The following is a 14,237-nucleotide window of genomic DNA, read 5'->3' as shown; positions in this document are numbered from 1 at the left end:
GGTTGGAGGTGGGTGCAACACAGATCAACAGCATAATCCCCAGTCTGACAGCCAGCAGTGAAGGATGGAAGAGAAATGCCTGAGCATGTGACTATGTGAAAAGCTTTCATCCACAACATTCCCCACATCAATGTTCCATTATGGTTGCTATGTGAAGTACCTGTGTGATGTATGATATAAAGCGGGGTAACAAATGGCAGAGGTTGAAAGAGGCCAAATCATGGAAGGCCGTGCTAATTTTATTAACCTATATAGCGCATAAAGTATAAGTCTAGAATTTAAAATTATAAAGGTTTCTACAAATCAATAAGAAAATACAAATAACCTATATTAATCAGGACAGAAACCCAATTCAGTTATCTTAAACAAGAAAGGGACTTTATTGGCTCACAAACATTAAAGTCCGGAGGTAGGGCAGGCTTTAGGCACAGCTGGATCTAGGGCCTCCAGAAAAATGGCATCAGAATTCAGTCTGCTTTCCTTTCTGCTAGCCTGAGTTTCTCCTCAGACAAACTCTCTCCACATGGTACAAATGCAGGCTTATATGGTCCTTAGTTCATGGGATCTCCGTAGAGCCTTCTTTCCAAGTTTCTGCAGAAGTTCTGTTGAGGGCTTCCTTTAGCCTGGCTTGAGTTACATGCCTACTCTTTAATCACTGTGGCTAGGGAGCTGAAACACTCAGGAAGGCCAGATCTGATCGTGTACTCACCTAAGCCACAGGGAACGGGTTCCCCACAATAAATAAGGATTCTGTTACCAGAAGACAGGGAGATGCTGAACAAAAACAACAAATATTCACACATAATCCAACTGGAAAGCAGGTAAAAGATATGAACGAACAATCCATGGCAAAACTATAAATGGCCAATGAACATGAGAATAACCTCCACCTCACCATTAATCAAGGAAATGCAATTAAGAATTCTTTTTTTCTCTCTGTCAGATAAAAGTATCAAGTGTAGGTAAGGCTACATGGGGAAATGAGCATTTTACATCTAGTTGGTAAAATATAAAGTAATGAAGGCCTTTGGGAAGGCTAAGGAGGGTCTATCAGAGAGCACACTCTTTGATCCAACAATCCACCTATTACACAGCTCCATCCTAGAGAAATATTCACACATGCACAAAAATGTATGAAAACAGATTTACTTTGGCAATGTAATAGCAAGAGAAAAAAATAAGAGAATTGTTCAATAATGGTATTTTCATAATACTGAATCCTATTCAGCCATTAAAGAAATTTAAAGACCTCAGGATAGGTTTTTGAAACCAAAACAAAACACTGTAGAATATATACTTATGATCCTATTTAGGTAAAAATAGTTTTTCTATATTCACGTTATGTTCCTATGGAAATGTGTGGAAAGGGGACTAGACGGCCGTATACTAAACCGTGGGCAGTGGAATGGAACTGGAAGTGCTGGAGAAATGGGTCTCTGTTGTTCTCATACCTGTGTGTATCATTTACGTTGTGTACAATAAGCTGGCAGTCATTCATACTTTCATAATTAAAAAAGAAAATGGGCAAACACCATTCACAAAAGGAAATGCAAACAGCCAATAAACATATAAAGAAATGTTCCTCCTTATTAATAATCAAAGAAAGGGAATAAATTTTGCCTATCAGATTGGCAAAAGTATTTAAAGATTCAAGACAGGTGAAGGTGTAGGCCAACAGGCACTGTTACTATTGATGAAGTTGCAAATTGTTATAAACTGGTACAATCTTTTGGGTTGCATCTCTTAAAATGCTGAATGTGCACACACTCTGACCCAAAAAATCCACTTCTATTTATCCTACAGAAAAGACCCACACAGGCAGCAAAATATATGTACAAAGATGTTAACTATACCTTTATCTATAACAAATAATTGGAAACCAAATTATCCAGGGACTGGTTAAATAAATTACAATATATTCATGCAATGAAATACATAGTATATCTGAAAAACAACGTATATATCAAATTAAGAAGGAGGGGAAGCAAATTTCAATGCAATACATGTAAAATGGGGATATGTACCTACCTCATATAGTTACTGGAGGATTAAGTTAATCCATGGTAAAGCACTTCAAACAGTGCCTTTCTAGGAACCACAAGTGTCCACTATTAATACATTTTTGCTTTAATTTGTATGCCTAGGTCTGGAAGAATAACCAACCAAGTAATCATTACTTCTGAGTAAGACTATGAGAAGGAATGTCCCTTTCACTTTACATTCTGTACTATAGAAAATTTAAACGAGCATATTTAATATTTTTCACATGTTAACTATAAAAGTTAAAAAGCATCTGAACCGTAAAAGAGAAAACCTAAAATCAAGGTTAAACAGCCACCACTCATGGCATTTGGAAGAAGTTGTCTGTGGAGTTCACAGAACTAGATTTTAGTTTTAGCTCTACTTGGCCACATGCAAGTCACACAATCTGAATCCTGCTTTTCTAGACTACAAATCTAAGTGCGATAGGTATAGTGTGAATCCAATGCCTGGCATGCAGATTATTTCAATATATATGACCCTCCCTTCAACTTACATAAATGTGGTAGACACACTGTTAAACCATCAAGTGACAATTTGGGTGTGAATACAGGGAGCTTAACCAGGGAAAATTTAGCAATAATGAGCAAATGCTAACTGCCTATTGGGTAGGCATTAGCGGTCTGCATGCCATTAACACTGACTGCTTGTTTGCTAACCAAACAGATGTTAATGCTTGACAACTGCCAGATCACCACTTCATAAGAGGCTGGGCAGCCCCCAGAATTGCTGTGATTATCTGTGTGGGTGTAAGTAAATGTACAGATGAAATCATAAACAACTGAACAATTATTTTAAATCAACTTGTCTACTGGGGACATAACCTAATCGAAGACAGTGGTACACAGACCACTTCCTTTTCCTGTGTACCCTCTTTTGGGATCTAATCTTCCTCACAGAACCCTGCCTTAGCCTTTGAATCCTTTCTCAACTACCCACTAGTATAAGAGCTGGCAAGACAAACACATATCTGCCAACTCTAATACTACTTTTCCTAAGCTCTCATCACATTATACCAAACATCTTTGGCATTTAAGACAAATCTACCACGTGGAATCTTCTCTGTATATGTACAGGAAAGACATAAAATCTAAAGAAGCATAAAATTCCAGCCACTAAGAGCTGGATCCTTCCTTACCTACTCTAAGAATCCTGTCATCCCAGCAGAATTCCAAATATGCCAACTTATAACTGGAAAGAAGCCAGTAATCAACCAACCAATCAATCAATCAATCAAGGTCATTTTATCTTAGAGCAGGAGTCTATACCTTTATTGAACATTGACCTGTTTCCTCTCAGCCACAGAGAAAAAGACCCAAACAAAAGTCCCTACATTTTCTTGTATAACTTAAAATACATTATATCATTACTACATATTTATACTTCAATAAATCTTAATCTATAAAGCACATTTCTTATAATTAGTTATCAGAAAATCTATAAACAAGCTCCATTCTGTCTCACTTCTCCACCAGCTGACCTTGCATTTATTACTATGCTTTTGAACAGGCTCATGCAAATTTCACCTTCCATTTTTAAAACTTGATCCAAGCACCAGATGTAACCAAAATCTCTGGAACTATGAAATATTTTTATTCACATGGGTCATTTTCCACATAATGATGCCCATTATATTAGAAAAAAGCCTTTCCTCATATTCTGTATTTTAACTTCCAGAGTTTTCCACTAAACAACAGAACCACAGTACTTGAGATCCTCAGCCAAGGAGTATATAATCCTACTACTACAATGTTATTCCTTTTATACATTTTAAAAAATGTGTTAAGACTTAAAATTAAAAAAAATAGTTCCATCAATTCTGATAATTAATAAACTAGCTGTTAATAACCTAGTTTTTTTTTTTAAATAGAACAATCCATTCAACATGTAAATACAACCTCTATGCTACTAGAGATTGATTATTTTTATTTTAAACCCACAAACCTCCCAGCTGATAGAATTTTGGGCTCATCTCTGAAAACTGCTGCGGAGATGGCTAGCTAGCTCTCTGAGCCGAGTCTTCCTTTCCCCAATACAATACGCTGGTAAGAGAACTATGGCTCCGGAAATTGCAGAGGTGACCTCCCCCAGGACTGCTCAAATGTGGGCAAGAGGCTAACTTACAAGAAACAGCTTTGTACCAGTCTCCCAATAATTAACAGTGGGAGAATTACCTACCTACTTATGGTAGGGATACAGTACCTAGCACAGTGCCTTGTCGGTAGAAAATGTTTAATAATAAATGAATGCATGGCTGCTTTGTTAGCCTGGTGTCCAACCCTTTATTACCAAAGGAATAAAAGAGCAAACCTGATACTTGTTACCCACCCAGCTCAGGCATTTTTCTGTCCTTAACAAAAATGAAAGGAAAATAATAATGAATTGGATCTTCTTACCTTTGTTTTTTAAAAGCCAAGATGGACCATTATTATCCTTTTACATTTGCCCTTCAACACTGCCATTCACTACAAATTCTCCCCTAGTGTTATTTCTACCTTCACGTTTACGATTTTTGTTTAAACTGTCCACTTTCTAATGATACATGGAAGAACATTATTTTCACTGGTGGGATGCCTCCAAATTACAGACAGAATGCACCATTTTTGAGCTCTCCTACAGCCAGATAATTACATTTGGATAAATTCTCAATACACTTCAATTCCTGGAGCAAAGTATTTTTATATCATTCCCAATCTAGGCATCCCATCCACTTTTTGATGTTTTATCACTATCACTTCTAATTCTACTTTGAAGCTTTCGGTCATTCTTTATCTTCTATTTTTGGAAATGCATCCAAATTGGATAAAAAAAGAGAAAATTTTAAAAACATGAATTTGGTTTTCAGACTTTATAATTCCTGTTACCTTTCGATATAGGAGGGAATGTATTCTTGCAAAGAATATTTAAAAAATCAAAAGAGAACTAATGTATCTGTCTACAAAGGAAATTTTTAAAGAAAGAAACAAAGAATCAAGATCATTTGGAAAAAAATAGTAAGAATATAAACATCACATGGAAGATTTAGGCATGAACACCTGAATTAAGTTTAAAATTTCAGTTTCTAGGCAGGTATGACACCATTTCTTTCAAGATAAGAAATAATAATAGTGGGTGACAGTTATCTACATTTCCCAGTGGATTTTCTAACATTCTTATAGGGAAACCAAACTATTATGTATCATTCCATGTTTTTAATGTTGTCTTCATTTCTGAAGAAAAAGACCTGAGTGCTGACTTCTTTTTTTAATTTCTTAAACTTTCACAACATTCAGAAGTTTTTCTGCATTGTGTCTTCGCTGATGTCTAAAAAGATTTGAGCTCTGACTGTAGGATTTCCCACACTGAACGCATTCGTAAGGCTTCTCTCCAGTATGGATTCTCTGATGATTAATAAGCCCAGAATTCTGGCTAAAGGCTTTTCCACATTCGAGACATTTGTAAGGTTTTTCTCCAGTGTGGACTCGCTGGTGTTGCACAAGGATAGAACTTCTGCTGAATGCCTTCCCGCATTCCACACATCCATAGGGTTTCTCCCCACTGTGGATTCTCTGATGAAGGATAAGGGCTGAGCCCTGACTGAAGTGTTTTCCACATTCATCACATATATGCTGTTTCTTTCTAGAAGGATTTCTCTTTCTTTCAAACCTGCCCTTAGGGAAACAGGCTTCTCCGTATTTAAAAATCTGCGGAACACCTATATTGAGCGCGCCAGGAACTTCATGCGATTCTCCTGCTGAAGAAATCTCCTGTTTTGGAGCCAGCGCTCCATTTTCAGTCCTAGCATCATCATCTGAAACAAACAGAAAATGTTAAGTATCACTCATGTCCTGTTCTGGGAGAAAGGAACCCAAAGAAAAAGAATTTAATGAACTTAAAGTAAATCTACAGCTTGTATACATCTATAAACAGTACTCTGGAAACTGGTGTTAAGGTTGCCTAATCTCCAAAGAAAGAAAAAATAAAATGACTGAATATGAGGTTAATGAGGGAAATCACATAATGAGAGATTAAATACCATACTTCCCATGTATAAGATGCTCCCATGTATAAGACAAACCTTAATCTTGGGGCCTGAAATTTGAAAAAAAAAAAAAAAAAGACAACAAGCACAAAAAAGTGGGAAATGCAAATTAAAAAAAATCTACAACCACTGTATAAGACGTACCCAGTTTTTAAACCTCAAATTTTTTGAAAAAAGGTGAGTCTTATACATGGGGAAATATGGTAGTTAAATCTGAATACAAGTAGTAACAGGCTAGTGGGTTATAAATGGTAATCAGAAAACAAAGAACAGAAAGATGGTAGATTTTAAGACTGTTAGGGAGACAGTGGGAGTGACACAGCCAGGCCTGGATGGAATGTATAAGAAGAAAAATATAATAAGGTTGACCATTAGAAAATCATTATAATATTCTTTTGCTTGAAAAAGAGTGAAATTACATCAAAATACAATGGTGTAAAAAAACAAACAGTTGGAAAGTGACTCTGAAATGAGCAAGACTAGGAGATCACAGTCAAGATTAGAACACAGGAGGAATCCTGACAAAGAGCTGAAGATAAGCTGAGAGCAGCCTGTCTTAACTAGGGGCACCACGCTTCAAACTTCAGTACACCCTTGCCTGACCTGTGGTGGCGCAGTGGATAAAGCATCGACCTGGAATGCTGAGGTCGCAGGTTCGTAACCCCGGGCTTGCCTGGTCAAGGCACATATGAGAATTGATGCTTCCTGCTCCAACTCCTGTTCTCTCTCTGCCTCCACCTCTCTCTCTCTCTCTCTCTCTCCTCTAATAAAAATGAAAAATATATATATATAAATCTTAAAAAAATTCTTAAAAAAAAAACCCTTCAGTACACCCTTAATAAATGAAACTTTTCCTGTAAAAGAAGCTGGTTCTACCTGGTATTTCTCATGGTATCTAGATGAGTTCTTATTTCTGAACCTCAACTGTGTCTAGTGAAAGAAAACCCTGAATTACCAGCATGAGGTACCATCACATCAATACGCAGCTATACAGGCAAGTCTCATTTAAGACTTTCCTGAAACATCAGGCCTTGAAGTCAAAAGTTACTACAGGGTGAGCAGCAGCACTCAGAGGAGCCGTAGTGAACAGGTCTATAGTAAATGATCAAGAACTGATTAAAGTCAGAGAGAAGACCGACAGAGACTGAAGGGTGAAAGGGACTAACGCGTGAAGTCGGGAGACTTGAATAACAGTGGAGTGTGGAGGTTAATTGGAGACAAATAGCAAAGTAAGCAGTTCTCAGATGTGGTAGGGACTAGACTGCTGAAATGAGGTACTTAAAGATGGAGAAAACTATTCTAAAACTCAGGTAGGGGAAAAGTATTCTACTCAGGAAAATGGCACCTCCAAACACCAAGGATAGTGTTCTGCTAAGTTTATTGCACAGAATGTCCTGCGAAACATGTAAAATTGTAGATTCTCAGCAGACTTCAGCCTCACACCACAAGTTCTGATTCACCTGCACTGTCTCCCTCAGCTGGGAAGAAAAGTTGATTCACCTGCTCAGACCCCATTTTGTGATACTCCAGTGTGATCGCCAACTACCTCCAGAAATGATTCCCAAAGCAGTCTCAAACACAATTTCATTCCGAGTCGTATAAATACGAAAAAGAAATCCAACAGGTTTAGGAATATACTGGGTTACATTAAAGTATAAAATAAGTATGGGGTGCTAATTGCCAAAATATTGGTAAAGACTAGTCTAATTTTTCTGTATTTAAAGATTATAGCTAGGAGTCCTATTTTTATATTAATTGTTAGAAAAGGCGAAGAGCTTTACTCAAATACCATTTCTACAAAAGAACCTTCTTTAAAAAATGACTCTTGACAGGATGTTGAAGAAAAAAAAGCTGAAAATTCAGAAAGACTTCAGTAACAAACAACAAATAAAACGGGAATAGACTTGAAGAGTAACTTCAGGTAAGTTTACTGTACCAGTAAAATTAGACAGGAGATTGAAAGGACATGGAACAGATGACAAATATACAATATTGCATGTATAATACAGGAGCCTGGTCTATAGGTAGGGAGCTGGCTCAGAGCAAGGCAAATGCCAGCCAGCATGAAATCAGAAGTCATCAAGCAAGAGTTTAAGGGAAGAGAAGGCTGATGTTAATGTCTAAGAAAAAACAACCTGAGGTCAGCAAACCAGTTGTTACGAGAAAAGAATCAAGCTCCCATAGTGTGTCCAGTCTCGGAAATCACACACACACACACACACACACACACACACACACACACAAAGGAATAAGCAACGGGTTCTAGACAAAAGGCCCACACTCTTTTTCACCCTCTGCCCACACGGAATTCTGGCCCTCACCACAGTGCCTTAGGGAATGGAGCTCCCAGGATGCCCACTTGAGCTGGTTTTCCACAGCATCAAGCTCAGAACTTGGTAATCCCTGAGCTTCTTCTTGAGATACAATCTCCTCTACCAGCACTTCCCGTTTCCGTCGACGGAGAGAAACCTGGAAATAAAATTTGGTTCAGTTCAAGAAATTTGATGAGAATCAACTAACCGTACATAAGAGAAACCATACAAAACATATACTGCAGTTGAGTCGCGTTAATTCAGCAGCTCTGCCTACTGATATGCCAGTGCTTCTGACCCAAGAAAGTGACACAAGCAGGCTCACCGGCTGTCCAGGGTCATCGAGTTCACTCTCTAAGTCCTCCAGCACTGTCACCGCCTCCTCTCCATTCTCTGGATGGTGCTCTCGAACCCACGTCTGCAGCTCCTTAGGTAGAATGGCAACAAACTGCTCCAGCACTACCAGCTCCAAGATTTGTTCTTTTGTGTGTGTCTCTGGCCTGAGCCATAGACGACAAAGTTCTCGAAGCTGGCTCACAGCTTCACGGGGTCCAGGTGAATCCTGGTATCCAAACTGCCTGAATCGCTGTCGGAAAACCTCTGGATCAGGGAGATGGTTCCAGGGAATACTTGATCCCTCTTCGCCATCAGGATCCTCCTCCAACTTCACTCTTAGAATTTTTTCCCCTTCATCTGGAGTTGGGATGATGAGTATCGAATCTTCTTCCACTGACTGTGCAGACATCCTGGTTTATAATATTTCAAGAAAAGATAATCAAGGCAGGCAGGATACAGGCCTCAGGGAAATACCTCTATTTCTTCAAAGGCACTCCTAAAACAAACAAAAATAAATAAATTAAAATATATATGACCAAATATCCTAAGAATTTGGACATATGCTGATAAAGGAAGTAACAATATTTCTTCTTTTTCACTGAGTTAAAAATTCCAATGAATAATCTATACCAGAAGTTGGCAAACTATAGCTCATGGCCAAATACGGCTTGCTGCCTGTTTTTGTGCAATGCTTGCATTAAGAGCAGTTTTCACATTTTTTTACACAGTTGAAAAAAATCAAAAGAATACTTCCTAACATGTGAAAACGATATGAAATTAAAATGTCTATGTCCCTAAATAATTTTATTTGTTCACAGTTCACGCTACAATGGCCGAGCTGAATTGTTGCCACAGAAACTACCTGGCCTGAAAAACCTAATATTTACTATTTGGCCTTTCAGAGAAAATGTTTGACTTATAAAATCAACAAACCCTATTTCAATAATCAAAAAACCCAGCCCAGCTCAGTGTTTTCTAAATGAATCTGACATGGTGGTACACATTACTAGCAATTCAAGACTGGTGTTCCCTGACACAGTATGCTTAGAATGCTTCTTTAGTGTCTGCTTAAGAAAAAAGTATTTTTAGACAAAACTTTAAGTTAAAAAAATATTTTTTAAATGTTTAAGAACTCTCCACACTTAAGAGTACATGTGAAAAATTATGCATTTCCTCAGGAACACGTAACAGAATATTGAAGAAATCAGCTTCCAGTGCTATACAATGCAAATATTATTTAGACACGCACCACACCATAACTACATTTAAATTTATGACAGGCATTAATCACAGCAAATTCTATGAAAGGCACTCTCACAGACCACCTTAACTTCCCGCAGTCCCTCTGCACTTGTCCTTACACTGGATGACTCAGTTTTCCCAGCTTCTACCTTCGGGGAAACCCTGAGCTATTTCAGATCATTTCCTTAGTATTTGCACAGTCATGCCCAAGCCATTGTTAACAGTACATATTAGAAAGCGGCCACGCAGCTACTCAATGTATCTTATCTATTCAGGGTCCAGAATTTGAAAACCAATCGTTTAAAAAAACTTATTGTAAGCCTATTAAGATGAAGACTAGGATCAGAAAAGACCTTAACAGACAGGTAATACATAGAAGTTTCACTAAGTACTCTGGAATGGGGAGCCTTATAAAAAGGATTTAGCCAACAGATTCCTTCGTAACTATTCCTACCTTATCAATGGTTCAAGCATTTATTTGGAAGAAATTTCTCTTCTTTCTATGCTCTCATCAGGCACCCTGCTCCCCTGCTCATGGGACGTTAACGAGGTGCCCAGAAGGCAGGCCCGCGGTCCCGACAGTGTATGGGTGGGGAGCCTTGTTCCGCGGACCTCCTACCTCACTCCTGCGGAGTGCGCTGCAAACCCCGCCCCCGCCCCGACTTCCTCCAGCCTCCCGCACTCGAAGGCGCGGCTTCCAAAGGCAGCCAACCAAAGGCCACCCCAGCACAAAACGTCGGGGACATAGCACTTCCGGCCGCGCAGCGGAACTACAAGTCCCAGCAGTTCTCGCGCAAGACCCGCCCACTCCCACCTCCGCCCGAACCGAGTCCCAGAACTCTCCGCGAGACGCCAGGGCCTCGAAATAGAACAAAACCGGCTGATGGGGGAGGGGAAAAACGAGGGTCGCGGAGGACACGCGAGAGGTAGGATCCTCGGAGGGTGCCGAAAGCCTTATCTGGCTTTTCGTCTACCCCTCTGAGCGCCGCAGCTGCTGGGCGCGGACACCGCGGCCTGTCCCCCGCGCCTACTGGGGACCGGAGGAAGGTCCCAGAATGTTTCTTCGCTCGCTCATGCCAAGCAGTCTGCAGTCCCTAGCCCAGCATCCCCCGCACGCGCCTTCCCCCATTCGGCGCAAACCTCCGGCTCAGGATCCGCAGCAGCTTCGCTGTTCACGGCAGACGCAGAAACGCCGCTTAGAAGCCGTTTCCCAGAAGCCCCCTGCGCGGTCTGCTTCCGGTCTGCAGGCCCTAGGAGGCGGGGAGAGGCGAAGCCCCGCGTTGCCATGGAGACGCACTCCGGGAGGGGGTGGGGCGGCCCAGCCACAATGACTGCTTTGAGGCTAGGTTTGGCCTCGTGCCTCTCTCCTCCGGTAGCCCGACGTTCTGTGTGCTGCTTAAAAGACAAGTTAAAGAAAGAAAGAATTTTGCCATTAAGAGATTCTTTACGGTTTCACAAACCCTTTCGCACGCCTTTTCTCACATGATCTTTGCAGTCATCCTCTGAAAGAAGTAATAAAAGCTAATATTTATGCATGCTTAGTATTTTGTGCCAAGCACCGTCATCATGTTTTGCAAATATTGTCATTAATTTTCACAACGTCGTTATGCTGTGGGAACTTGAATTATCCCCATTTCACAGCTAATGCACAGTAAATAACTTGCCAAGAACTCAACTATTAAGCGGATGGGAATCAGGATTTGAAAACAAGGCATGACTCCAACCTTTGGCTCCTAGTGACTATGCTACAGTGCTTTATTTTGACAAGAGACAAGTGAGAGCCTTAGCAATGATCTCACATTGAATTTGTAAAATTCTTGGCCATCTGACTTGAGGCTGGCCATTTTATACCACAAAACAACTGCTGAAGTGATCACTTAAGAACAGAAATCAAACTGTTTCCTATTTGAAGGCCTTCAGTGGATCCGGACTGCCCTAGGTATGACATAGAAACTACTTATTTTGGCCTGCAAGGCCCTCTGTGGTCTGTTCCCTACTTTCCCTGCTGACCTCACCCAAGCCCCCGGGGTCCTCAACCTCGCTGAACACCTTTTTCCTCCTGGAAGTCTTCCCACCCTATGTAGCACTATTAGAAGTGATTTTATTTGCCCTGGCCGGTTGGCTCAGCGGTAGAGCGTCGGCCTAGCGTGCGGAGGACCTGGGTTCGATTCCCGACCAGGGCACACAGGAGAAGCGCCCATTTGCTTCTCCACCCCTCCGCCGCACTTTCCTCTCTGTCTCTCTCTTCCCCTCCCGCAGCCAAGGCTCCATTGGAGCAAAGATGGCCCCGGCGCTGGGGATGGCTCTGTGGCCTCTGCCTCAGGCGCTAGAGTGGCTCTGGTTGCAACATGGCGACGCCCCGGGAGGGGCAGAGCATCGCCCCATGGTGGGCGTGCCGGGTGGATCCTGGTCGGGCGCATGCGGGAGTCTGTCTGACTGTCTCTCCCTGTTTCCAGCTTCAGAAAAATGAAAAAAAAAAAGGAAAAAAAAAAAAGAAGTGATTTCATTTATTCACTTTTTTGTTTTGTTTTTGTATGCCCCAGAAGGGCAAGAAGCTTGTTTTCTTTTTTTTTTCACCACAGTATCCCCATCTAGTTGTAGGATGCTGACTGCTTAGTTTATAGAGAACTTAATATTTGTTGAATAAATGAATGGTCTGGCCCATTGCTGTCTTTGTTATGTTGCATGTCAGGCATCAGAAAACTCACAAAAGATCCTGACCAGGCAGTGGTACAGTGGATAGAGCATTGGATTGAGACATGGAGGACCCAGGTTCAAAACCCTGAGGTCACCGGCTTGACCATGGGCTCATCAGCTTGAACACGGGTTGCTGGCTTGAGCATGGGATCATAGACATAACCCCGTGGTCACTAGCTTGAGCCCAAAGGTTGCTGGCTTGAGCAAGGGGTCACTCACTCTGATGGAGCCCCCCAGTCAAGGCACAAATGAGAAAGCAATCAACGAACAACTAAGGTGATGCAACAAATAATTAATGCTTCTTATCTCTCTACTTTCCTGTCTGTCTGTCCCTCTCTCTAACTCTCTGTCAAAAAAATTAAAAATAAATAAATAAGAAAACACACAAGAGCCTGATTGCCCTGGCCAGAGAGTTGGTTAGTTAGAGTGTCACCCAGAGACGCAAAGGTCGCGGGTTCTATTCCCAGTCAGGGCACAGAGAGGAATAGATATATGTTTCTGTCTCTCTGTCTCTCTCCCCGTTCCTCTCACTTTAAAATAATAAAATTGAAAACAGAGAGAGAGCCCTGTTGTGCCGAGTCCAGCCTTCCAGTATTGAAAGATCTTCAGGCTTTGGCTCTCTTCCTGTTCTAGAAAAATGCCTTCAGTCTCTCATTGATTGTGAATGAGAGGGCAAGTTAGCGAGCAGTTGATGGTATAGCTATACTTTATACTATGACCCAAACTTGATCTTCCCAGATCCCTAACTCGGATCCTCTTCTTTCTTCCTTCATATGGGAAGCTTCAGAAATCCAGCCCTTTGGTCTCCTGCTTGGCTGCTGCAACCTATCCACTTGGCTGCTCTTACCACCTTTCCCTCTTTTGTGACCCTAAAGGCTAACTCAATGCATTATTGTTTTGTTACTTTAAGAGTTTTATGTGTAGTTAATGTTGGAAAACAGAAAAGATCACCAACCAGAAATACTTAAGGAAGTTTAAAATGTTGCAAGCCTGACCAAGCAGTGGCGCAGTGGATAGAGCGTCGGACTGGGATGCGGAGGACCCAGGTTCGAGACCCCGGGGTTGCCAGCTTGAGCTTGGGCTCATCTGGTTTGAGCAAAGCTCATCAGCTTGGACCCAAGGTCACTGGCTCGAGCAAGGGGTTACTTAGTCTACTGTAGCCCCACGGTCAAGGCACATATGAGAAAACAATCAATGAACAGCTAAGGTGTCACAATGAAAAACTGATGATTGATGCTTCTCATCTCTCTCTGTTCCTATCTGTCTGTCCCTATCTATCCCTCTCTCTGACTCTCTCTCTCTGTCTCTGTAAAAAAAAAAAATTTACAGAGCTCTTTGCTGGGATTCTCTTCTATGATTTCTAATTCTTTCTGAGAGAGTAAATGGAAACCACAATGAGGTTTTCCTAATTTACTCTTTTGAGGGGAGAGACCGACACCTCTTTGAAACACCATCCTTCTGAGACCCACTATGTGGGCTCTTTCCAAATGGTGATACTTGTTGCCACCCTAAAGATCTAGTAAAATCTGACCAGGCAGTCACACAGTGGATAGAGGCTCGGCCTGGGATGCAGAAGTCCCAGATTCGAA

General features: G+C 41.1%; 1 protein-coding gene across 3 annotated transcripts in view; it reads right to left on the bottom strand.

Moving 5' to 3' along the window:
* Positions 1-12,044, bottom strand: part of ZNF24 (zinc finger protein 24) — a 48,190-nt gene extending 36,146 nt beyond the window's left edge. The window contains exons 1-4 of one of the 3 annotated variants that reach the window (XM_066353469.1): positions 11,092-12,044; positions 8,699-9,205; positions 8,383-8,530; positions 5,366-5,830 (exon numbers count right to left, since the gene is read on the bottom strand). In XM_066353469.1, the coding sequence (XP_066209566.1) occupies positions 5,366-5,830; positions 8,383-8,530; positions 8,699-9,118 (1,033 nt within the window). In that variant the 5' untranslated portion in view covers positions 9,119-9,205; positions 11,092-12,044. Of the gene's footprint in view, positions 1-356; positions 5,831-8,382; positions 8,531-8,698; positions 9,206-10,405; positions 10,556-11,091 lie in introns of those variants that run through there. The other 2 variants (XM_066353467.1, XM_066353468.1) reach the window with 2 other exon arrangements.
* Positions 12,045-14,237: the final 2,193 nt, after the last annotated feature.

The sequence above is a fragment of the Saccopteryx leptura genome, chromosome 11, assembly GCF_036850995.1.
Source record: "Saccopteryx leptura isolate mSacLep1 chromosome 11, mSacLep1_pri_phased_curated, whole genome shotgun sequence".
Taxonomy (NCBI): domain Eukaryota; kingdom Metazoa; phylum Chordata; class Mammalia; order Chiroptera; family Emballonuridae; genus Saccopteryx; species Saccopteryx leptura.
The sequence above is the reverse complement of the archived record's forward strand: the minus strand, read 5'-3'. Positions and strand labels throughout refer to the sequence as shown.